At 48.8% G+C, this 26,795-nt stretch overlaps 1 protein-coding gene across 2 annotated transcripts in view; it reads left to right on the top strand.

Annotated features, from left to right (window-relative positions):
- The window catches only part of LOC147684589 (leucine-rich repeat neuronal protein 1-like), a 111,123-nt gene extending 84,624 nt beyond the window's left edge, over window positions 1-26,499 (top strand). For both annotated transcript variants that reach the window (XM_086940429.1, XM_086940430.1), the window contains exon 2: window positions 23,417-26,499. In XM_086940429.1, coding sequence (XP_086796555.1) covers window positions 23,616-25,772 — 2,157 coding nt within the window. In that variant the 5' untranslated portion in view covers window positions 23,417-23,615 and the 3' untranslated portion in view covers window positions 25,773-26,499. The remainder of the gene's footprint in view (window positions 1-23,416) is intronic.
- The last annotated feature ends 296 nt before the right edge of the window (window positions 26,500-26,795 follow it).

The following is a 26,795-nucleotide window of genomic DNA, read 5'->3' on the forward strand; positions in this document are numbered from 1 at the left end:
GCTAGGGTGCTGAAAGAGCAACAGCGCACACTGCTAGGGTGCTGAAAGAGAAACAGCGCACACTGCTAGGCTGCCGACAGAGCAATAGCGCACGCTGTTAGGATGCCTACAGAGCGACAGCGCACACTGCTAGGCTGCCTACAGAGCGACAGCGCACACTGCTAGGCTGCCTACAGAGTGACAGAGCACACTGCTAGGCTGCTTACAGAGTGACAGCGCACGCTGCTAGGGTGACTACAGAGTGACAGCGCACGCTGCTAGGGTGCCTCCAGAGTGACAGCGCACGCTGCTAGGATGCTGAAAGAGCAACAGCGCACACTGCTAGGGTGCTGAAAGAGAAACAGCGCACACTGCTAGGCTGCCGAAAGAGCAACAGCGTACACTGCTAGGCTGCCGACAGAGCGACAGCGCACGCTGTTAGGGTGCCTACAGAGTGACAGCGCACACTGCTAGGCTGTCACTGCTAGGCTGCCTACAGAGTGACAGCGCACACTGCTAGGCTGCCTACAGAGTGACAGCGCACACTGCTAGGCTGCCTACAGAGTGACAGCGCACACTGCTAGGCTGCCTACAGAGTGACAGCGCACGCTGCTAGGGTGACTACAGAGTGACAGCACACGCTGTTAGGGTGCCGACAGAGCACACTTCTAGGGTGCCTACAGAGTGACAGCGCACGCTGCTAGGGTGCCTACAGAGTGACAGCGCACACTGCTATGGTGCCTACAGAGTGACAGCACACACTGCTAGGGTGCCTACAGAGTGACAGCGCACCCTGTTAGGGTGCCGACAGAGCATGCTGTTAGGGTGCCGACAGCGCACACTTCTAGGATGCCTCCAGAGTGACAGCGCACGCTGCTTGGCTGGTTGGCGGAGCAGCACTCTGCTGTGCTTCCAGCTTTGTTGTCAGAGTTGGGTGTAAACATGAGCAATTACTTAATGCTGGTTGTGTTCTGACTGTCAAGGCATATTACAGGCTCGCCTGGGGGGAAGGAGAAGGGTATGGGGGAGCAAGTCAATGCTCTGGCAGTGAACAGGGAAGGGTGTGGGTGAGGGGAAGGTATAAACAGAGCTGAGCAGGATGGGGGTTGGAGAGTAACACAGCATGGAAGCGGCAGGGGTGTGAAGGGGAAGGCAACACAAAGGGGCGAGAGCTAGAAAACATGCACTCCCAAGAAGTGCTGAAAGCAAAAGGAAAAAAAATGTCCACAAAATTTGAGAAGTGGAAGAAACCATGGCAGGGTCCTGTCCTCATCCACCCTCCTGCATACGCTACTGGGGTCTGGAGGATGTACCATAGGCCTTGTCCTAGGGCTTGCATTTATGCTGTCCATCCTAGACCGGGTTTGTGTGCAATAAAAGCTAGTCCTGCTGCTTCCTCTTCTGGAGCAATGGTGTGTTCGAGGGAACGCTGGCACCGCTCCTGCCTATGCTGCATCTATTCCTGGAGAGTTAGGGAAGCTTGCACCGCTCTTACCGGTAAGGTTCCTATGCAGTGTGTGGAAGGGGAGGTCTCGGCGCTGCGGCTGTTTGTGCTGGCGAGGAGAGGGCATGCCCCTCTGATGATCATGATTATTCTGTGGTCTCTGATGTAAGCCCCTACATTGATCGGCTTTTAATGAGCTCTCTGCCAACACTATTCAAGGTACATTTTAGAAGAATACTTCACGAGAGGAGGGTGGCATGGTGGCTGTAGTCATTTTTAGGTCTGACGGTAGCCAATACCTTTTTAGGTTTTGCCTCGCCAAAAAGATGCGCTCTGCGCATCTTTTTCGGCGCAGGCGAAAACCTGATGAGAACTGTAGTGTGCTTTGGGTCGGCCCTCGTCATTCATTGGCTGGCTCCGTAAATGGAGCCTAGCCATTGGACGAGGGGCCTGTCCGTCAATGCCGGACCAGACACGGGGGCGTTCCCGACATTCTTTGGCTTTTGCCGACGTCACGCGACGCCGGGAACGCCCCCGAGTCTGGTCCGGCATTGCCGGCACTTATGCGTCTCTCCTCCCCCGTTTCCCGTCTCTCCTCCCCCGTTTCCCGCCCCGTGACTGGCCGGCCGGCCAATCCTAGCGCGGCCGGCCGGAAGTGCCCGCCCCCCGCAACAAGAAGGAAGACGGCAAGAAGTATGGCGGCGCCCGCGGGGCTCCCGTGGCCTGGAGGGAACCCCGGGAGATGCGGAGGACGTTGCCGGTCTCCCATGCCGAAGAGGGAGACCGGAGAAGTGCCGCCGTCGCAAGGTGCAGGTGAGTCGATTTTTTTTTTTTTTTTTTTTTTTCCCTCCTCTCTTCCCCTGCCTTCCTGCCCCAACCTAGTCAAAGAATGCTATCACTGTGAACAGCCCGAGGTGTGGGACAGCAAGATGCAACAAGAGTCTCGACAATCTGGCAGTGATTTCCCGAAAGCCTCCGCAAATGATTAAAAAAACAACACACATGAAAAGTTGATGGTTTAACCAGCTGCAGAGCACGAAGTAGCGGCCCGGCTGCCCTTCAGGCTCAAATTGCCCCCTTGAGGTAGGCGTGCGGAGCATTTGCGGCGGGAAAAGGGTGCCTCTCCATCCAATTTTCCGACAGGGAAAGGTGATCACAGATGAGGTCCGCCGGTGTAGCTATTAATTGTGCAGTGGGTGCAGTTGCACCGGGACCTCGTGAGGACCAATCAAAGCTGCACTATACTATCCGACCGGGGGCTAGGGGCCCCATTATCCTTGCACTCGGGTCGAGAACGCCACTGATCAGACCCCCCCCGCCCCTCTCCTCGCCAACGAGCCACATTTGAATTCTCAGGGGCGCCTGGTCCGCCTCCTTCGCACCGTAACCCCACCCCCTTCCAAACCCGCAACATGGCAGGGGTACATCAAAGCCCCTGCCAGGGGTCTACAAAAGCCCCCAGCAGTTCCCGTGGCACAAGTTGGCCCCAGTCCTGGCAACGATTCAAGGGAACCCTAACACATCATCCAGGCCCCCCTATTTATCCCAAGGCCAAGGAATATCGTTAAGATATGGGCGCCTGGAGGACCCCCCCATCACATTCTGCAGGGGGGCCATCATGATGGGTAACGCCACTGCTACCTTTTCCATTCACAGTTGTTAAACAGGTTTAGTCCCCATCCCGGTGTGCCACTTTTCCCTCTGGAGGCCCGGCCCCTGTCTGCCTCCTTTCCCGTCTTCAATCATTTAAGATGGTCAAACACAGCACGTGACCGGAACCACTTTCACTCGGGTGCCAACCAAAGGAGATGAGACCCGGCCCACACCTGCAACCTTTCTCCCCTGGCTCACGGTGATGGAGTTCAGAGCCCACCCCTTGTCTGCCATTTCACGTCTTTCACCAGGACTGCGAGGCCAGAATCCAACTCCTGTCTTCCTCCTTTCCCCTCTTAAACCATGGCAAAGTAGATTGATCCTGCCCCTGGCTGAATCTATTCCCCTCTCCCAGGGGGCGTGGAAGTCGGATCAGCATTGCCTGAGACCCTGTCCCTCTTCTAGGAAAAACAGGTCTGAGCCAGGGGGACTTACAAGGGTCCTCCAGCCGCCCTGAGACACTTCAAGGGACAACCTCTACCCTTCAGGGGTCCTCCATTCAGCGCAAAGCATATAAATATTTGTGATATATTGGAGACTCGGGACACTTGGTCACATTCTATGGAGGGGAGGGAGTTGAGAGGGGTCTTGGGGGGGGGGGGGGCTACTGGTTGAAGCTCAACCCTCGACTGCCACCTTATCTCTATCCCACTACGAAAAGGAGGGCAAACCCAAATTCTCTTCCACATTTCCTTCCACCAGGAAACGGAGGTCAGCCCTTTTCCCCTCGCTCGCCAAGCCACATTCTCGTTTTCCCTGAAAAAAAAATCTATTTAGCATGTGGTCAGAATTAAAACAAGAAGCCAAGAAGCTAATACAGACTGAGACGGCTCTGTAATACACACCCACCCCCTCTCCTTAAATTACTGGAAGTTCTATTAGTGGCTAAACACAAGCATTCAAAGTCCAGGAACTAACTACTTAGGGTCCACGTAAACCGCGAGCACAGCCCTCTGAGGCGCTGAATGTATTTTACGAGTACAGGGAGGACGCTTCTTTGTCTTACTTTTTTGGTGCGCGTTTTGCCGGAAAATACGACAGTGCTCTTGACAACTGGAGCTTTTAATTGGGTCGTGCCTTTGCCTTTTTTAAACAGAACAGTATCACTGTTTTAGCAGGGAGACGCTCAGAGATTAGACGGTGACACCTTTGTATACAAAATGTCTCCATCCATCCACCCCTATTCCCTGCACATTACTACCTAAATACATTAACTCGTCTTTTTGAATATCTGTTAAAATCCGTCCGAACAGCCATTAATCCAGTCATCCATTACTTTAAATCTGCGGAGCCATCCATCCATTGCCATCCATCCATGCACAGAAGATGTATTCATCCATTCATTTTGATGTCGTAACTTCACGAATGCGACCGCACAGTACCTGCATGATGTAATCCGTGTTAGTTTCACAGGAGTTTGCCGCAGCCCATTGTCAGACGGCCCTTCACTTCGGAGTATTAAACGCAGCCGTGTAAACGATTAAAAGGCAAAAAAAAAAACCAGTTTCTCCCGTGTTTGATGGAGTCGTCAATGGTAGAAAATAGAATGCAACCTTTCAACTTTTATTACAGGTTCCTCATAATCCTTATGGGGCAGGCTCCAGGCTTGTGTCAAATAGACGGATACAATCTGTAGACAAATCGGACATCTGACCCTCTTGCGGGCACTTCCAAACGCACAATCCAAATTTCTCCACAAATCAAAAAGGTCCCCTGCCCGAGAGGTCAACTTGGTCCGAGCCACCTGTAGCTTCGCGCTCGGAGACTGCAGCCAGCCTCTTGCGCGGGACTGCAGCGCTGGACAGCTCAGTGGTCAGCTGAGTGCCCAAGGCGCCGGGCAGCACAGTGGGCAGCTGAGTGTGCTAGGGCAGAGTTCAGGGGGTAGCACTGGACGTCACAGGGGTCATCTGAATGTGCAAGGTCAGAGTTCAAGGGGTAGCAATGGGCAGCACAGGGGCCGGTTGAGTGTGTCTGGTTCAGAATCTGCTGCCCTATCCTTGCGCCGCTGTCCGCGGTGGACTGAGTGTGCTGAAACGGAGGCTGGGCGCCCTGCTCGCTCTCCCCTCCCGCTGCTCTGATGTGCCGGGGAATGGGAGGGGAGGAGGGGACAGCTGCTCTCCGCTTCTCCTGTGTGCCCCTGTTGCCTGCTTGTGCCTCTGTGTGCCCCTGTTGCCTGCTTGTGCCTCTGTGTGCCCCTGTTGCCTGCTTGTGCCTCTGTGTGCCCCTGTTGCCTGCTTGTGCCTCTGTGTGCCCCTGTTGCCTGCTTGTGCCTCTGTGTGCCCCTGTTGCCTGCTTGTGCCTCTGTGTGCCCCTGTTGCCTGCTTGTGCCTCTGTGTGCCCCTGTTGCCTGCTTGTGCCTCCGTCTGCCCCTGTTGCCTGCTTGTGCCTCCGTCTGCCCCTGTTGCCTGCTTGTGCCTCCGTCTGCCCCTGTTGCCTGCTTGTGCTGTTGGTGTGTGTGGAGGGCTCTGTGTGGCTGTGTGTGTAGGAAGCTTTGTGTGGCTGTGTGTGTGGAGGGCTCTGTGTGGCTGTGTGTGTGGGGGGCTCTGTGTGGCTGTGTGTGGGGGGCTCTGTGTGGGGGTGTGTGTGGGGCGGCAGCAGCACCCTTGCCGTGTAATGCCTTGTACTACATCTGTGTTAGCAGTCGCCTCAGGCTGTTGTTTTTTTTTATGCAGGGGACGGGATTTGATCATGCCCATTACGCCGTATTGCTTTTCAAAGGCAACTGTTGCAGAGCCAAGTGGGCTGTTGAAAATTGTGTTTTCTCCACCTGCCCCTGTTGCCTGCTTGTGCCTCCGTTTTCGTGCCCCTGTTGCCTACTTGTGCCCCTGTTGCCCGCTTGTGCCTCCTTGTGCCCCTGTTGCCCGCTTGTGCCTCTGTGTGCCCCTGTTGTCTGCTTGTGCCTCTGTGTGCCCCTGTTGCCTGCTTGTGCCTCTGTGTGCCCCTGTTGCCTGCTTGTGCCTCTGTGGGCCCCTGTTGCCTGCTTGTGCCTCTGTGTGCTCCTGTTGCCTGCTTGTGCCTCCGTCTGCCCCTGTTGCCTGCTTGTGCCTCCGTCTGCCCCTGTTGCCTGCTTGTGCTGTGTTGGTGTGTGTGGAGAGCTCTGTGTGGCTGTGTGTGTAGGAAGCTTTGTGTGGCTGTGTGTGTGGAGGGCTCTGTGTGGCTGTGTGTGTGGGGGGCTCTGTGTGGCTGTATGTGTGGGGGGCTGTGTGTGCGGGGCTCTGTGTGGGGGTGTGTGTGGGGCGGCTCTGTGTGTGTTTGTGTGTGTCATTTGCGATAGATAAAGCTAGTGGCATTGTAAATGACAATGCCATTTATTTATGTTAAAAAAACATAAATAAAAATAATGTCAAGAGCAATGGCAATAGCTCTAACTTTAACAAAGGCAAAACCATTGCATTGTAAATGCTTGTTTATTTTGCTAAAAGTATAAGTATGATATGCTTACATGTGCTTTAAGCCAGCCCTTTAAATCAATTGATCTTTAAATGTGTCTTTCACATTTGTCTCATTACCACTACAATGTAGAGAATGGGGCAGTGGGGCAGCCCACTGCAGCCATTGGCTAACTTCACTGCGAGTGTTGGCATTCTGCAACTGAGTGAGCTAGACCTCCCCAAAAATGTTCAGGTCACCCTTCCATGCATCTATTCTTCTCTCCATACATCCATCTATACTTTCACTGTTCCATCTATCCACCCACTGATACAGCCACCCTTTCTCTCATCCATCCAATCACCAGTCCATCCATCCATCCATTCACTTCTCCTTTCACCCCTCCAACCATCTTTTCACCCTTCTTCCTTGTTTTTGCTACTGAATCATAAACATGTTGATTAGCCTTGGGCTCAGTTAGCATATCTCCTCCTCCCCTTGCACCTGCTTGATAGCTTCTGTCCCCCTGGTTGCTTATTTTCACACTGCATTGTGTTTGCAAGCACATTTTATTCACACCAAACACCTTCTTTCCAATACCACTTTAGAGAAGTTCTTGAAAAATGAATCTGTGTGTGAATTTGTTTATATTCACTTCTTTATTTTAATTTTCTATAGCTTGGGATTTGTGATGGGGACCACTTCATGCGGATTTGCAAAAACAACAGGTGATGGACCGAATGAGGATCAATGTCACACATTCAACCCAGTCATATAAGTGTACTGGGGATGCCCAGACGTGGGTCCCAGGCACTCCACACCACTGGAGTCAAGCTAGCCGGGCTGATGAGAGGTGTTACCTCGAAACCGGTCCGGTCCTCGGATGCTTGATTCCGTTCTGGGAAGGACATGGCTTTTGTAGTTCGGACTGGACTGTTCCCATGGGGCACAGGGTCAGAGCTGATTTGCATATCGCCATTGTCTAACCCAGGGTCGTGTGGAGTGCAAAAAAACGATGGATTAGGACCCAGATCTTTTGACTGGGTTGAATGTGTGACATTGATCCTCATTCGGTCCATTACCTGTTGTTTTTGCAATTCCGCTATAAGTGTACTGGGGATGCCCAGACGTGGGTCCCAGGCACTCCACACCACTGGAGTCAAGCTAGCCGGGCTGATGAGAGGTGTTACCTCGAAACCGGTCCGGTCCTCGGATGCTTGATTCCGTTCTGGGAAGGACATGGCTTTTGTAGTTCGGACTGGACTGTTCCCATGGGGCACAGGGTCAGAGCTGATTTGCATATCGCCATTGTCTAACCCGGGGTGGTGTGGAGTGCAAAAAAACGATGGATTAGGACCCAGATCTTTTGACTGGGTTGAATGTGTGACATTGATCCTCATTCGGTCCATCACCTGTTGTTTTTGCAAGACCACTTCATAATATTGTTGAGGACAGAAGGAAAGCTCTAAATAGCTGCCTCCTCTTCTGTGAGGATCCAGGGCTGTAACCAGGAGGATACTCAGTTATGGGTTTCAAAAGGGTTATTTATGACTCTTTGGGGTCCTAGAAGGATAGGATAGGAAAGCCTCTATGAACAGGCTTAGGGATTCTTTACTGAGTCTTTGAAGAGGTAACGCTTTTAGGGCACAGAAGCAAAAGGTTGATTTACCTACCATTTTAGCCAGCGGTTGAAGTTCATTATTAAAGTATGGTAGCTGTGATCCTGGGCACAATGGGGGTGTGATCAAAGGCGTGGCTAAAATGAACAAAATATTCTGTAACTATTTAGTTCGTGTATCACCTTTCAATATCTGCTTAGAAATTGGGTTACTGGTTGAGGGGGGAGAAACCTTGCTCCAGCAGGAACCACAATCCTTGTCAGGGTGAAGTCAAAAGCAAACCCTAAATTAACCTGTGCTCAACCCCGGGTAGCTTAGCACAGAGCAGTCAGGCTTAACTCACAGGCAAAGTGTAAAGTATTTGTGCAAAGTGAAAAACTGTGAAAAGACACCACAAAAGGATCCCACACCAGACTAGAAAAGTAAAGTAGTTCTTGATAAGTAAAACTAGACCAAAACGACAAAAATAGTATTGTAGGAACTGCAGATATACAGGTTTAAAGATTTCAGTAAATATAGCGCCACAAAGCAGCAACTGTGGTTGTCTGGTTGCGGCAGGCCAGGCTGGAACAAAGCCACAAGTTCAGGCCAACTATGATGGAGCACAGGCTGGCTCCCAGGGTCCCACTTGGGTCCGCTGAACACAGTACCTTAAACCATGGCACGAGGTCTGCATGGTGTTCCTTTACGAGACTTTGCGTTGTACAGCGGCGTTTCTGATGAAGCTGTGCAGCGAACCTTTGTAGCGCTTCTCATTGGATCCGATGAGGCTGGCAGCTGTGCGGCGTGACTGCGTCACTTCGCTTTGGTTTCAATGGGGGAGGACACCTAGGCTTGTCAGAGCACCTTCTGACCCACTTCCAAGGGTACAGGACTAGGGTGGCACCACTTGGGAGGGCAGGACTCACAGATAGCAGAGCCCAGAGGCTGGGTTCAAGGTTATTGGAAGCTTGTTATGTCCCTGAACCTTCTCATGAGGAGGCCAGCCAACCAGCCCTTGAGTCACATTGGGGTCCTGGGTTCAGAGATGAAGGCCCTGTCCATCTCACCCAAGCAAGGGGGCAGCAGGAAGCTGGTCAGCAGGGCAGTAGTCCAGTAGGGCAGCAGTCCAACAGAGTGGCAGTCCCTTCAACAGTACCCTCTTCTTGGCAGAGTTTCCACAGGTCCAGAAGTGTACTGAAGAGGTGCTGTCTGAGGTCCAATATTTATATCTGGTGCCCATCCTCTGGAACATGGGAGAAGCTTCTAGAAATTCTCTTTAAAGTGCACAAGCATCCTGCCTTCTCTGTCCTAGCTCCAGACTAAGTCCAGGGAGTATGCAGCCCTTTTGGTGTGCAGGCAAGACACAGCCTATTTATGTACAAGTAGATCTGTGCCCAACTCTTCCCTCCCATCCTGCCGGTGATGGCCCATTCAAGCACACCTAAGCTCCCTATTGTGTGTGGCTGTCTAGGAACAATACACAAAACCCAACCGCCAACTACACCAAGTGAAGTGAGCCAGAGACAGGCTGCGGGCACTAAGGGATGACCTTGCAAAGATCGCCGAGTCCAACAATAACGCACACCTTAAATGAAAAAAAAAATGCAAGTTAAACTAAGCAGTGAGAGATGCACTATTTTATGTTATGAAACATTGATTGGTTAATGTGATCACTGCTCATGTTTGTGTATGTAACAGAGAGCCACAGAATTTAGTTCTGGTTGGGGGTAGTGGGGAATAGTGACTTGTTTTTTTAATGAGCTGAGGTCCCATCCTGTGACAGAAAGCACTGAGAATAAGTAAATTGTCATTCTGAATTAGTATGAGATAAGCTACCAGAAAATGTGAAAAAATGATTTAGTTATAAGACTGAAAAAAGGTACTATCAAAGTATAGATTTAGTAATAGACTGGCCATGTTACAAACATATTTTATATAGGTCTATTAAAAGCATGAACTTCATAGGCCAGTTGTTGGCACCCTTGCAATAACCCTCAAAAAGGATACATCTTTGCCTACACCAAGCTTCAAGAGAACTTCACCAATTAAAGCCAATACCAACTCCCAAGCTGCCTTTACATTTGCAGATTAACCAACTGCACACATTTACATTTCTTGCAGGCTGCAGCCCCTCTAGAAAGAAGGATTGCTCCTTGTTTAGCTGTGTGTCCATCTCCGGCCTTCACAGCACTGGAGACTCCCTATCATCCACTTCAGCTGAGGCATCTCAACTATGGGAATTACCTGTCCCGGGAGGGCTCTCTTTTAAGGAAAAGTAGGGGAACTTTTTTTGTCAATTTTAAAAAGTATGGGCACATTGAGCCCCCTCAGATCCTATCCACTTCGACCTCTTATGTTTAACAGCTTGCAGGCGCAAGGCAAAAGTGCCAGTGCCACACAAAGCGCCTGAGGAGCCCAAAGTAAATCTAGGCACTGGTTGTACGGTTTCCTTGAATACCTCAAGGCTAGGAAGATTTTTGAGGTCTTGGAACAGTAAGTTCCAGAGTTGTTCACCCAACGCCCGACTTACCTTCCTCCTTGCTCCTTGCAGTGAGCTTGGCTTGTACAGTTAGATTTCTTTGCTTGATCTCAGGTTGCAGGCGGATTTGTATTTATATAGTGCTTACTACCCCTGAGGATACATTGAAGCGCTTTTCGGCAATTAGCACCCTACTCCGGAACCCAAAGGATTAGTTGTGGATTAGTATAGGGAAATATAAGTTAATTTGAGCAATAACATGTGAGTCTGTTAGTTTGATCAAATACGATTAAGGAGGGATAGAGGAGGGAAGAGTCTAGAAGGTGACGTTTTTGAGATCATAGTAGTAAAATAAGGTTTGGGATGAGTCAATGGAGGGATGCAGAAGGGACGAGTCTGCGTTATTTGGGAGATCATAGTCGTAAAGTGAGGTTAGGGGTTGGTCAAGGAGGCACAGAGGAGGGAATAGTCTAGAAGGCATTATTTGGGGAACATAGTAGTAAAATGAGGTTTGGGGTGGGTCAAGGAGGGAAGAGTCGAGAAAGGATCTTAGGGAGATCATGGTAGTAGAATAAGGGAATAGATGAGTCAGAGAGTGGAAGCAAAGGATATATTGAGAGAGGTCAAGGATGAGACAGAGTACGTATTAAATTGTACGGGTGTTTTTACCTTGTACTGAGCAAGCCACCGAGGATGTCCATACTGCGCCTGGGTGAATGTTCTGCTGACGTAACACCTGAGACATTTTACTGCACACGCCACTCGTACCTCATTTTATTGGTGTTGAGTGCTAGTCCATTCATTTTTACAGAACACAGTTTCTTCCAATCTCACTCTCTCTCTGCATCTCTAGCTATCTTTGAGGCATAATATCAAGAGGGTTTATCTCCGCTTTTTTGGCTTTAAAAGCCAAGAAAGCGGAGATAAAATTATCTCCCTATTACCTAGCTGTTGCTAACACCAGTTAGCGACAGCTAGTAGGAGATAGCGACCATCTTGGGTCCCGCTTTGCATGTCAGTGATATTTATCACTAATGACATGCAAAGTGGGTGTGCCAAGATGTTAGCGACTGGAAACAGTCGCTAACATCGCTATCTCCTATTACCAACTTTTGGAGATATTCGCGCTAAGCGCGAATATCTCCAAAAGCAGTTCTTAGCCTTGTTATCCAACGGTAGGTGGATAACATGGCTAAGAGCATTAGCTCGGTAATGCATGAATATCGCTGACTTTTCAGCGATATTCATGCATTTCGGCCGATTTTATCGCTTAGGAGATAGACCTTGATAATAGCAAGGTTCCTAAGCGATAAAAATCGCCGCAGCTCGGCGATAAACATATCGGCGCTAAACCAACATAGCGATAATTATCGCTAGTTGTTGGTAATATGCCCCTACATCTCTCTGGCACTTTCACTCCCCTCCTCTTTCCTAAGTCCTCTTCCTTTTTTCCATTCTTTTTCTACCCTATCTATATCTCTTGTTCTCTTTTCGTCCCCTTTCTTTCCTTACTCTCTCTCCCTCCTATTTTTCTTGTTCATGTATCGCCTTCCTCTAAATAGCTGTTTCGCTCCTGTTTCTCCCTCCATCTGTCTTGGTTCACACCCTCTTTGTCTCTCTTTCCCTCTCTTCCGGTTTATATTCCCCCCCTCTCCATCTCTCTTGGTTTATTTTCTCTCTCTGTTTCTATCCTCTCTCTCTTTCCACCTGTTTCTTGCGTTCTTCCTGTTCTTCCTTTCTCCTCTGCTTCTTACTCTTGGTCTGTCTCACTCTCTCTATTTCCCTCTCACCTTCCACTCTTTCTTTCTTTGACCTCTCTTGGTCTTTCCCTCTCCTCCTCTCGCCCTCTTTCCCCTTTCAGTCACCCTCTGAACTGTTTCCTTGCTCTCCGTCTTGTTCTCTTTCTCTCTCCTCCTTCTCCCCTCTCTCCCGCCATATTTTCCACAGCTTTGGACGGATTACCCTCCTGCCCGCGGCGCGCCGTCTGTCTTCTCCTGCCACACTCCACTGACCCTCTTGATTGCGCTGTGAGGGGATGGGGGGTGAAGGAGGCGGTGGGCTGCACTGCCCGAGGAGGGACGTGTGCTCGCCCGCCCTCGCACTTGGCACCCAGCCTGCCCCGCTGCAGCCGGCTGACCTTGAGATTTAGACTCCGCTCCCCGCATAGATCAAAACAGCAGCGACGCGGACGTCAAGGTCACGACGCGCGCGCGTCCGTGAGCAGAAGCGACGCCATTTCAAGGTTTAGCCACAGGGAGAGCCCGTGCTGCGGAGCGGCTCATTTGCTTTTATATATTTTATGTTCTTGGCAATTTTTTCCTGCAGATTACATATGTTTGCAGAAAATAAAGTCCCCGTTTGACACGGTTTGCTTTGTTGCTTTGCCAAGGCGTGTTTATCATCAGGACCAGAGCAAGGAAGCTAAAGGGAGAAAGAAGGAGGAAGAGAAAAATAGGTAAACTGTGATAAAGGGAGAAAGCGGGGTTGAAAAAAATGGCACGAATCAGATAAACATAGTACACGTTAAGTTATAGAGGAAAGAGGTATGATGTGGAATCAAGACTAGGCAACCTTGATACTCGCCAACCATTGTGGGCGGTACCAGATTCAGGGTATTAAGAACATTTTAGACCTTTGCACTTATGTTTTTAGAAGTTACGCACAGCAGTTGTTCCTCGCACTGCCATAGCATGAGGGCCTTTACTAGGAAGCGTCCCTGTGAATCTGACCCTCCTAGTAGAACAGAGTAGCCTCCCCTCCCCCACCCACTGTGGACACACTGCCATTCAACACCCCATCAAGGGTAAGAGGCGCTATATAAATACAAACCTTTTTTTCCCTCTTCTATCCTTCTGCTATCCTTCCGAATCCAAATAAATGACTAACCTATCCACCACTTAAAATGTACTTGCATGTTTCACTATAGTACTAATTCAACACTAATCCTCTATGGGTCACGGAGTAGCATGCTACTCGCCGAAAAAGCGCTTCGACGCCTCGTCAGGGGTAGTAAGCACTTTATAAATGCAATTACAATACAATAGAGCGAGGGGACATTCAGCAGGGAGTGCCGCAGAGACTGCCACCCCAGGAGAACACCAAACCCTAACCCGCTGCTATAGAGAGAGGACATTCTCTAGGAAGTAACCAAGGGGATCGGACCCTCCCAGGAGAACCGTGAGCACCCGACACACCACAGTAATGGCAGAGGACACTCCTAAGGTAGAGACCCTCGGATTCCCACAGTCCTAGGAGAACAACGTCCTTCTGGCGTACGGCCGTAGAGCAAGGAGGCTCTCTAGGAAGTGATTCAGGGAATTCTACCCTCCCAGGAGAAACAAGACAACCACCCCTTAGCCCGCCATCACACAATGCCATAGAGAGAGGTCATTCCGAAGGAAATTTTCTTGGATTCCGATACTCCAAGGAGAACCTCGAACACGTGTTCTCGAAGAAAAGAACCAGGGAATCAAACAGGCCAAGGGAACAGAGATGCCCTAACCATTTGCCACATAAGGAAAACATCCAGCTGTGCTCATGGACTGTGTGTGACACTCCTACAAAACCTGTGGCACCCTGACACACTGCCATAGAGCAGGGACATTCTTTATGGGTAGTTATTATAATAACCTAGATAGTTATTTAGATTTGTTTTTATAGAGAGCACACATTTCGACAAGGTGCGTTCCTGCACTTTACAGATTGCGGGGGCAGACATGGACATCATTTTTCGGTCACCAGAGGTCGCAGCTGCGACCACCGGCTTGCCCTTTGTAACCCCATTTGCAACCCTTGGCCCCAGAGGTAGCAACGACAGTGCCAAAAAGACAAGGGTAGCTTTCCCTTATGGGCATCAATGCTTCACTCTGGTTTTCTGACCATTTTATACTTTATTATTTACTAAAAGTGTAATAAAAAATGGAGCACCAGGAGCTGGAACGAGACCTCCAGTGGCAGATGATTTAAATAAAATATAAATAAATGTATGTTGTTCACGAGCTTGTGGGCGAGTGTGTTTGTGTGTGAGAGAATATATGTGTTTGTGAGTGTGTCAGTTTGCTGGTGAGTGAGATTCAGTGACAGGTAGTGAGAATGAGTGAGATTAAATGTCAGTGAGTCAGAGTGTGTAAGAATGTTAAAGAATGACTATGAGGGAATGTGAAGGAGTGAAATGGAGTATGAGTGTGTGAGAATGCGTGAAAAAGAGTGAAAAAGTGCAAGGGAGAATTAGAGTGAAGTGAGTGAGACCAAGTGTTAATGAATGGGTGAGAATGAATGAGTGAGTGAGAACGCGGTATTGAGAGTGTGCAAGTGAGTGGAAGAATGAGTGAGAATGACTGCGAAAGAGTAAGAGTTAGGTATGAATGCGAGTGAGAATAAGTGAGTGAGTGTGAATGAAAATGACTGAATGAATGGAAACCAGGGTAAGTTCATGTGACGCCACTTCCTGGGGACATTCAAGGTCAAAGATCGTATGAGTTCACTTTCTGTGATGTCATTATGGTGAAAGGGTGTGTGATGTCACTTTTACGTTATTCCATTTCATGGGGGCTGAAGCCTGAAAAAGAGACAGATAATGCTGTGGTTTTGTTGTCATGAAGGGGCATATCAACAACGAGGGGCGATAATTATCGCCCAGCGCGCCTAGAGCTGATTTCCCTAACGCCGGCTATCGCTGAATTAAATCACAGAGTTAGCGCGTTATCATCAACTCATAACTCAATGGCGATATATAATCCAGCGATAGCGGGGAAATCGCCGTTTTGCAGGGATCATCTCTGGTTTTCCAGCGATGTTCCCTGCAAATCTGCGATATGCTTGATGATACGACCCTGTGGTCGTAACACATCAATCCACCTCCCATTGTCATCCTACATTAGCCAGGATTTTAGCAGACGTTCGTTTTCTGCAAAAACTGGGGTTTTCTCCAAAAACTAACCTCTGCTAAAATCCTGAGGGCCACCTTGTAAATATCACAATGTGCATTTAGCGATAATTTACAAGGTAGTCCGTCAGGGGTACGCCCAGTGACGCCCACTTTGCATCTCATTAGAGATTCAAAGCGAGGCGTCAGCAAAACGGCTACTAACATGCGCTAATGCATGTTAGCATCAGCTTGCTAATAGGGTGAAAAGATTATCTCCCCTTTTTTGTCTTTAAAAGCCTAAAAAGCGGAGATACGACCCTTGATCATATGCCCCTTTGTTTATAGTTAGAGATTATTAAGGCTACTCCTTGAGCGACTTCCTGATATTGTAAGTTTCTTCCTCAGGCCGGGGCGTGTGTTTAGTTTCAGTGCCTCAAACTGATGCAGGCTGACCAGAGTGTGCCTCAAGCATTGGGAGGGAGACATTTTATTTTGCTCAATAGACATGATGTGCTCAGATGTTTCCACGCCCTCAACAGGGTTTGACTGGGACATAAAATAGGCCCGAGCATGAAAATAAAAGCAGCACCCATTAGTGAATTGGAAAGCTATTTTTGTAAATTGGGGGTTTTGAACTTGGAAAGACACTCTGTATAAGTGTTTGTATAGTATGGAAGACTGCCTGGATTTGAGCTTGATGGAGCCAATGTAAATTAACAGTAAATCGGAATTTAAAACCAGCATTTGGCTTCAGGGTCAGACTGGAACTGAAAATGGGCCCGGGCACTAAACAAAGATGGCCCCATTAGTGAATTTGATAGCTAAAAACGGGCCCCATGTTTGTAAATTGGGGCAGTTTTGAAACTGGAAAGATGCTGTATATTTGTCTGCAAGGTCTGGCCGCCTGCATGGATCTGAGCTTGCGACTGTCATTGTCTGTGGTAACAACAGGGAAATCAACAGTAACAAACAGCCCAGCAGGCCATAACAAAGGCTGAAAACAGCCCAAAACCCCGTCCCACACACTGACCAGCCCACCGGGCACTGCCCGATCGCCCTATAGGCCAGTCCGACCCTGGTCATTGATCATTCTCCCAGCCACATTGAGGATAAGTTAGAGCAGAGAGTCACACCGACAGAGAGTGGCTGTTCCACCAGGGCATGTTCCAAAAGCAGACCACCCAATACCAAGAGAGACGGGACAATTGCACCCCTCTGAGAAGGGTTGCCCCAGTAGGAAATCCTTCATGGAATATTCTAGAAACACACCCTGGGCCCCTCCTGGTCGGTTTGTGTTTTTTGCATTCCTAGAAGGACAGGTGCAACCTTTGCCTGCCCGCTGTCTAGGAATATTGCTGAACTTTATCTAACCCGGAGCAAAGCAGATTTTGATTGTCAGCAAATCCCTCATTTCCTGACGAGCTGTACAATCCCCTTGCACGCTGCAGAGACTGAGACATTCTCCATGATCAGGTTAGCTTGCAAAAATTGTTTGCTGTGCCCCCTCCTTTTGAGGTTTCACCTATCAGATGCCCATGGGCATTTGCGCGCTTTGTAAATTCGTAAATCATATCAGACAGATGGCTTCTGTTGCTTGGCTGTCAGAGACCTGTTGAAGAATTTCCCAAAAACATACAGTGGGCTTGGAGTCCACCAACTGCTTCCATTGACCCGCTTTATTGTCTCTCTTGTTTCCTTGTTTCTTATTGAATAGATTTATTTTCTCTTCTTGGGCGTTTGCCCCTCCCCTGTGCAGACCCTCTTTACCACACTTTTGATTGGTTGACCTGTATCCTTCCACTGCTCACTTTTAAGGAACCACTTTTTTCTTTTTATTTAAGCACTCATTGAGTGCACTTGTTGTCCGGTTTTCTCCCACATGTGCGTCTCCCCTCCTGCAAATGCGCATCCCCTGTGTACCATGGGCCTCATTTATGAGGCCGTGCGTCACTTTTACGCCTCCGGTGCGTCACTTTTTGTGACGCATCGGCGGCGTAAAACATGCCTCCTGTTGCGCACTATTTACAAAGTGACGCATCTAAGCAGATGCATCACTTTGTAAACCCCTGCGCTACATTATACCTACGTCAGGTATAATGTATGCAGAGGGGGCGTTCCTCCGCAAAAAGCCTCGTAATGGTGACGCAGTGAAATCTATGAGATTTCACTGCGTCACTTTTAGGACGCTGTTGCGCCAAATCTTGCGCCTGCCTCACAGCAGGCGTAAGACTGATGCAAGCCCTTTCACATGGGGCTTTCCCCATGTGAAAGGACGCATTGCTGGAGTTGCGTCACTTTTGTGACACACTCCAGCAATGCGTCACTTTTGCGCTTACAGATACGTCAGAAATACTGATGTATCTGTAACTCCTTGCGACATGATGCGTCATACATTAAATATGACGCATCAGAAATGTCGCAAGGAGTGCGCAGTGAAAAGTGACTCATCGCTGTTTTCAAGCAGCGAGGCGTCACTGTTCATAAATGAGGCCCCATGTTGCTCTCTCCCTTGTGTGCTGTTTTTTCTTGTGTGCTTCTTCCTTTCGGCAAATACCTTCCTCACTCTGTGTTGCTCTCTCCCATGTGCTGCTTTTTCCCCCTCACTATCCTCTCCCCTCCCTGGTGCTTCCCCTCACATGCTCCTCCGTTGCTCACCTATCTGTCGCCGTGCGTCTATTTATTTTTTTTACATTTTGCGACAGGCCCCACAGCTCCTACTTGCTGCTGGGTCTTTACACTTGCAGGAAAATGGTGCTTTAGCTCAACTTAAAATCTATTTTCTATTTACCGCTCCAAGTGGCATACGCCATCTTAGATCAGCATTTAAAAAAAGTAAAATGGCGCACACGTCATTCAGTATGCAGGCGAATATTTGGTGGCACGTGAAATGACAATTCATCACACATGCGCGTGCCTACTGAAAGACGCAGGGTGCCAGTAGCGTTATGACGCATGCATGCAATGCATGCGTTCTGGCACCAGAAAATGGGCCAGTGTGGCCAAAGTATGGCTGTCTTTTTTTTTTTTTACTCCCCAGCCAGGGGGTGATATAAAGCGATATCAAAGGGGATGATGGACGGAGCGTTTGAGCAAATCAAATACTCACCTCCAGTCAACTGATCCATCACCGTTCTTTAGCCCACTCTGCCACCCCAGTTCAGACATGGCCATATGCAAATCAGTCTGACCCTGTGCCTCATGGGAACAGTCCAGCGCAAACTGCCAAGCCAGGTCTTCCCTGGACCGGAAGGGGGTGATCTCTGCATATATCTTGGTGCATTAGTGCCTGTTGCACCATTTCTATACCACTGCGCGTTGAATACACATAGCCAGGATGGCACAGCCAGCGTTGAACTCTGCTCCGCATTTCATCCCTTTGAGAGCTATAACATGAGTGCTGGGGAATAGTGACGTGTTGTCTCGGCAGCAAGCGGTGTTTGACAGCTATATACAATATGTATAAAATACAATACTATTGTTGTTGTTCCTAAGCTTCACTGTTTGACTGGCTCCACCAGCGAGCTTTTCAAAACACAAAGCCCACGAGAAGCATGAAAGGCGCGCAGAGGCGTACAACTGCGCCATCCATCAAACCAGAGCAAGTGGATTACTGGCGCGAGACTCGTTGAACCTAAGTATTTAGATGGATGCTTCATACTGCCCCCTCAGGTGCAGAGCTAGGGCACAAGGTGGCGCTGTCTGGCTAATTTGGAGATGACCACAACAACAGGTAATTATTCATTCAATACACATTAAAAATTATACTGCCGACCAAGCCATTCTTATAGATTTGGGGGCTTGAAATCGTCCTAATTGTCACACTTGTATGAGTGTGATGGTTAGTAGTAGTGTTGTAACTATTGTTGGCAGCATGGCAGGGGCAATGTGTGATGTAAGCTGCAGTGGTCTCCTGACGAGAGCCCTGGCACTTAGGGGCAGATTTACAAGCCCCTTGCGCCTCTTTTACGCCGCTGTTGCGTCACTTTTGTGACTCAGCGTGGCGCAAAGCCAGTGCCATGCTGCAGGGTATTTACAAATTGACGCATCTCCCAGATTCATCACGTTGTAAAGCCCTGCGCCACATGTATGCGTTCCGGCGCAGGGGGGGCGTTCAGGCGCAAGAAGGCCTCCTAAAAGTGGCTGAGTGAAATCTACAAGATTTCACTCAGTCACTTTTAAGGCCATGCTGCGTCAAAACCCTGGGCCTTGGTCTGCTTGAAGCAGGCATAAGGATTGACGCAGCATTTTAAGGATAGGGCACCCCCGAGCCTTGCTGGAGCTGCGTTCAAAGGCGCAGTCTTTATGGCAGAAGGTGCGTCGCGCATCTGTCCATTTTTGCCCCATGGTGCGCCGCACTGTAATTGCGACGCATCCATGATGGTGCAGCCGTGACGCACAATAACTGGCGCATCCCTGCTGATATGGAGGGATGCGCCAGTTATTGTAAATCTGCCACCTTATTCTTTTACATATTAAACACTGGCGGCGAGAAAGGCACTCATCTCTAGTAAGAGGGGATTGGGGGAGGGTCCCAGTTGCAGAGCAAGCCATGTGAACTGGAATATACAAAAAATGGGGGCAGAGTCACCTGACTACATGGACCATATGGTGCACACTTGATTTACACCAGGAAGTACATTTTTGTAACAGAGCCACTTATAGCGACAGACTCCGTCATCGAGTCCCTTCAGTGACAGACTCACATAAATCAGTGGGTTCTCTGTAGTGACAAGCTCGCAGCCAGGGATTTCCTACAGTGACAGACTTACTCACACCAGGGAAACACCGACTAGTGACAAACTCACTAACACCAGGGAATTTCCAGTGTCATCGTAAGGATTTTCAGGGCCTATGGCAATGTTCTGATGGAGAAACCGACAAAGGTGTGACATAGTGGGAGAAAGATCACTTTACCAGGGGGCCCATTGAAGAGTGGGGGGTCCTTGGCAACTGCCCACTTTGCCCATGTCTTAAAATATTTCTAAGAATTCCTAAGAAGTGACCAACTCACAGCCAGGGATTCCCTTCAATGACAGACTTGCGTATGAATATCGCATGTTACATCGCATACTATTACATCGCGTTGTTAGAACGCAATGCCTTTACATTGCAAGGCATTAGATCGACTTGCTGTAGGGGGCACGCTGAACTTAGGAATAGTATAATTTACTATTCCTACTCCAGCCTGCGCAACAGTAGGGATGGTGACACCGTTGTAACGACCGCGTTATAATAGGAATGCAATGCAAAGGCAGCGTTGCAATTGTTTACAAGTGACAGACTCACAAATGGAGATTCCCTTCACTGACAGACCCACTTACACCAGGGAATTCCCTAAAGTGGCATAACTCACAACTGGGATGTCGCTTCAGTGACACTCACATGAGATTATTTCCTGCAGTTATAGACTCACTAACACCAGCAGATTCCCTATAGCGACAGGCGCATGGATAGCAGGGAAATCTATGCAGTTACGGACGTCCACAAGGTGTTAGACCGGTTAGCCTTTGGGTGGTCTTCCACCAAACCTTTTGCTTTCTTCTCTTCTGCTTCGCAGAATGAATTTTTGGTTGTCCAAAGGACTCTGTGTACTTTACCACTGCTAACCAGTACTAAAGTGCTTGTGCTCACTCCCTAAAACATGGTAAAATTGGCTTACACCTAATTGGCATATTTAACTTACTTATAAATCCCTAGAATATTGGTATACATATATCCAGGGCTGGTAAATTCAATGCTACCAGTGGGCCTTCTGCACATATTGTGCCGCTCTCTTAAGTAGCTCCTTAAAACATGGAGGCTGTGTGCAGTTTTAAACTGCAAATTAACTTTGGTAAAATAAACCCCTTGCAGGTTTAAAACTCAATTTTTATTACATACTAGTCATCCCAAATGTAGGGGCTTGTGGGCTTTGCTGGCTGATGACCACCAGGAGTCATTCCATGTGCTGGTGCCATAGCCAAAGATCAGTACTTCCCTCTTGTCTGTGTTCAGTTGCAGGCAGTAGTTCTTCATCCAATCAGCAACGTTTGTCATGCATCTGTTGAAGTTGCTTCTGGTGGTGGTGGGGTCATCAGTGAGTGAGAGGATGAGTTTGGTGTCGTCTGTGTAGGAAATTATATCGAGACTGTGGGATCAGACGACGTTGGCCAGCGGGGTCATATATGCGCTGAAGAGCATGGGGCTGACGGATGAGCCCCGGGGGACACCAGAGGGGATCTCCTTGAGTTCAGAGGTGAAAGGTGGGTGGTGGATCCTCTGGGTTCTTCCAGTGAGGAAAGAGGTGATCCATCTGAGCGGATACCCATAGAGGCCGATGTGGTAGAGTCTTTCGATCAGTGTGTGGTGGGATACAGTGTCAAAAGCTGCCAAGAGGTCGAGGAAGATCAAAGCTGTTGTTTCTCCTCAGTCGAGGAGAGTTTGTATGTCATAGGTGGCTGCGCTCAGGGCAGTTTCAGTGCTGCGATTGCTGCGGAAACTGGATTGGAAGGCATTGAGTAACTGGTTCTTTTCCAGGTGTGTCATGAGTTAATTGTTGATGATCTTTTACAGTACCTTCGGTGGGAAGGAAGATTAAGCAGTAGTTTTTGAGTTGACCGGGGTCGGTGGATGGATTTTTGAGCAGTGGTTTGACTTTGGCGTCTTTCCACGCGCCGGGAAATGTAGTGGTGATAGAGGTGTTAAGGAAGGTGGTGAGTTCCTGGCCGATCCTTTGGTTTCCGATGTTGAAGCAGCCTCTTCTCATCCCATGGGGTTCAGGTTCCATGGAGGATGTAATCAAGAACTAATCGGTAGGGTAACGGTAATTTAGTGGTTTTGTAACAAGTATACGCTTTTGAAGAATGCTGCTAAGAAGCAGGTCATCTGGTCAGAGTAAAGAGCAGTGGCTTATCTATCCTACAGTTTTCTTGAGTACCACTTTTTGACCCATTATTTAGATGACTGAGTTGGAGGCCAGTGGCGACCCAGCCTTCCAAAGAGTTGAAGTACCCTACAGAGTCCAATGGGTCTTTAATAATGTGCATCCTGCATAAGAGAATAATAGAATGGAGCCCTGGAAGAGGACCCATGGCTTTCTAACCACAGCCGTCCTCTGTAGAAAGAACAAAAGTTTATAAGTAAGGTATACTATCAAGATACCGCTAAGTCTGGGACTTCGGAATGATGTTGCTACTCCACAAGCTCCCTACCAACTCCCCACCCGCACTCTACTCTGAAACGCGTTTTCATTCCAATGAATATCCAGGTTATATTTTTGGCTCACTGAACATATCTCCTGCAGGTGCTTTTTTTTTCTTTTTATATTTTTATTTTTGGACATGCACTCTCAAGGAGTGCAGGCCTGCAGTCCGTCTCCCACCCCTCCCCGTGTTGCTTGTCCCCCATCACTCCTCCCATGTGCCTTGTGTTGCTGATTTCCCCCCCTCCCTTTTGTAATGCTCGTCAGCACAAACCATGGGAAGTGCGTTCATGTCCCCCCAAGAACAACTGCATTGCACGCATGCGGCAAACACACCCCACATCCAATGTATCTGACCCTTCTGCAGTTGTCAATGCATAGGAATTTTTACTGAAAGTGTATGATTCTGTACATATTCTATGATGCACAGCACACTTTTGCCTCTGTCTCATGGTGTGAGATTGCGCATTGTGCAAGTCCGCCTTTAAGTGCGCCAGCACATGTGATCACAACAGCAAGGTAGTCTTTGTAGATCTGGCTCTACACTGATTCCTTCATGGTGTGAAATCTAAGTAAATCTGGGCATCATTGTAATAAAAACTTAGTTCCAATATTTGTTTATATCTTGTAAGTTACACATTCAAAAATATTGATAATTAATGTAGCCTTTAATCGCTGTGAGGTCATTAGAATGAGTAATAATACTACTAAACACTTACCCACAATATTGGTTTGATGTGTGCACTGTGTTAATTGATAACTAAGTTGATCTTATAAGTTGTTTATGGAAATCTACCAAAAAAGCAGTTCATTTATCTGACATATTCTTTTCCTTTTCGTTTAGACATGCCCTCCTGCCTTTGAATCGTCACTGGGAGACTCGCCTCTTCTCCTTGACAGATCATCACCATCCGAAAACTTGCAATAATTGACATCTTTCTTACTGCAATCTTCCCACCTCACATCGAGAAGACTTCGCACCCTCCAAGCGGAAGACAAGACCTGTGACACTGGTTGCCCGTGTTCATCATATAAGAGTAGCCATGTCCTTCATGCAGCTGTCTATGCTGGTAGTCACCCTCCCCGGCTTCTCGAGAGTCTTTGGATACTGCCCCCCTCAATGCGTATGTGAAACAAGACCATGGTTCACGCCCCAGTCCATTTACCACGAAGCCAAGACCGTCGATTGCAATGATCTCCTCCTCACCAGCATTCCTGTGAACCTTTCCGTGGACACTCAGGTGCTCCTGTTGCAGAGCAATAAGATTTCTCAGGTATCGGCCGAGCTGCAGAGCCTATCCAACCTGACGGAGTTGGACCTGTCCCAAAACCACTTCACCAGCATTGGGGACGTAAGCCTGTCCAACCTCTCCCGGCTCATCACCCTCTATCTGGAGGAGAACCAGGTCAGTGAGTTGCCTGACTACTGCCTGAAGGACCTCGGAAGCTTGGAGGAACTTTACATTAACCACAACCAAATCAGCAATATCGGCCCCATGGCCTTCTCTGGCTTAACCAACCTCTTGAGGCTCCACCTCAACGCCAACAAACTGCAGGCCATTGACAGCAACTGGTTCCATTCTCTGCCCAACCTGGAAATTCTCATGATCGGAGAAAACCCAATTATGGAACTACAAAGCATGAATTTCCAGCCACTGGGGAAGCTGCACAGCCTTGTCCTTGCAGGGATGGAGTTGAAAGAAATCCCTGAAGATGCCTTTGTCGGACTCGACTATCTTGAAAGCCTCTCCTTCTTTGACAATCGTCTCTCAAAGGTTCCCAAGGAGGCACTGAAGAGTCTCCCGCTTCTCAAATTCCTCGATCTTAACAAGAATCCAATCCAGAAGATTTCTGGAGGTGACTTCTGGGACATGCCCCACCTGGAAGAGCTGAGCCTCAACAATATGGAATATCTAGTTACCGTGGAGCGCCATGCCTTCCGGCTTCTTCCAGAGTTGGCCAAGTTGGAGCTCTGTAACAATCCCAGGCTCTCCTTCATCGACCGGTCTGCCTTCCGGGATGCTCCCTCTCTGAGGACTCTGCTCCTCAGCAACAATGACCTGCGCCTTGTGCAAAGGGGAATCTTCCAGTCTCTGCCCGCCCTCAATGAAATCAGTCTGTATGGGAACCCACTTCGATGCGACTGCTCTGCCAACTGGAGGATCCTCAACAACCAAAGTATGCGGCTAATCGAGCCCCAGTCCACGCTGTGTGCTTCGCCGACCCAGCTGGATGGCCACCAATTCAAGGAGATCCTTGAGCAAGGAATGCTGGGCGGGTGCTTGCCCATAATCTCCACCCACACCCTGCCTTCCTATATCAACGTGTCCGGCAGTGATATGGTCTCGCTAGACTGCAGAGCCACATGTGATCCCGAACCTGAATACTACTGGATGAGTCCAACAGGGATGAAGCTTTCCCCGGAAGTAAACTCTGAGAAATTTAAGGTCCGGGCTGGAGGAACCCTGGAAATCCATAGTGTGAATGCTGATGATTCAGGCCTCTACACCTGTGTGGCGTGGAATACAGATGGGTCAGACACAAGAACAACTACTCTCCACATCAACGGCACCCAAGGGTCCAAAAGCGTGGCTCTGCTCGTGGTGGCGAAGAAGGTGCAGTCACATTTTGTGGTGGTGGAGTGGAAGGTCTTCCCAATCCCAGAGGCCACAGCCCCCATTGTCATACCTGAATGGTCGTCGGCAACTATGCGTATCCACAACCCGCACATCAGCTACACAGCTAAGGTACCTCTGGATATCAAGGAGTACAACCTCACCCACCTTCAGCCAGCGACTAGATATGAGATTTGCCTAACTGTAGATTCGCTCTCGCACCAGTCCCAGCGGTCATGCCTGAACGTCACAACCAAGGATGCCTCTTTTGCTGTGGAGATGGTTGGGCAGCCAGGCAATGTGGCCTTGGCTGCCGTGTTAGGGTCCCTTTTTGCTATCCTTAGCATGGTACTGCTCGTATTGTACACCGGCCGTCGGCTCAAGCAGAAGAGCTGCCATCACTCATTAAAGAAGTATATGCAGAGGGCCTCCTCCATACCACTCAATGAGTTGTACCCCCCGCTCATCAATCTCTGGGAGAACGAGAACGAAAAGGAGAAGGACACAACCCTAGAGCAACCGCCCCCCACTGTGCCAGTGGACCTGCAAATCGACACTTCTAAAACATACATGTGGCAACCATGAACATACTTTTGTTCCTCCTTCTCATACCCTTCCCTGTAGAGAAACAGAAACGTCTCTCTAACTGTATCCCAGAAGGCGCATGAGGGACAAGACTTTCCAGTCGTTGTCTAGCTGGCCGCCATCTTGATCAAGGTCAATCGCTCATGCGGCGGCCATTTTGAGCAGTGCCAAGCTCTTCCAGAAAAAGTGGTGCATTGATCAGAAGCTGAAAACACAGTTGGCTGCTCCTTCGATGGGGGCATGCACGTTTCTATAGGGTAGTTACGTCACATCTGATCAGATGGCAACAGCGTCTTAGGGTCACTAGACAGCACGCGGCTGTCCATTAGTGAGTAGACTTGTAACATGTTCTCCAGTTGCCCTTGTTCCTAGAGAAAATCAAAGACTTCACTGGACATTTTGAGGTGCCTGGAAGAGACTGTTTGGGACCAGGAGTAGAAAATGGAGGCGCGGAAGAGATGGCTGTCTGCAATATTTGCAATGTGACACCCACACCCAAAAAAGCCATCTTTGGAACTTGCAATTTAGGCCTTGCTTTTATGTGCACACAACAGCTGGATTTAGTAGCATAGAAAGTGTGTGTGTGTGTTTATACAGGGATTTTTGGACATGTTGCCACGGTGTGGCTGATGTACTGTGAACTGGCAGACTAGCAGAGTTTGTTGTTGGCGTTGTTTTAATAAAAATGTCAAGTTGAAAAAAATAAAAGTTCCTGGGTGTCTATGGTTCTGGCTCACACAACCCACTTGTACATGTAAATCATTCTTAGGAACGTTAATGCTTGCTCCACTTGTGTATAAACTCACGACTGTCACATGGAAGTCAAGCTATATTTCCATAAAATCCACCACATTCCACTGCTTAATTTGAGCTAATGGCTGCCGGTGCTCGGCACGGATGCTTAATTGCCAGAACCTGCAATTCTGACAGCTGCCACATGATGGCACTTTTTGTGTAATTTAAAGATGAGCAGGAAAACAGTTGTTTGTTAATTCAATATACATTTAAACCACAAATTCCTGC

The sequence above is a fragment of the Lissotriton vulgaris genome, chromosome 10 (genome assembly GCF_964263255.1).
Source record: "Lissotriton vulgaris chromosome 10, aLisVul1.2, whole genome shotgun sequence".
NCBI lineage: Eukaryota > Metazoa > Chordata > Amphibia > Caudata > Salamandridae > Lissotriton > Lissotriton vulgaris.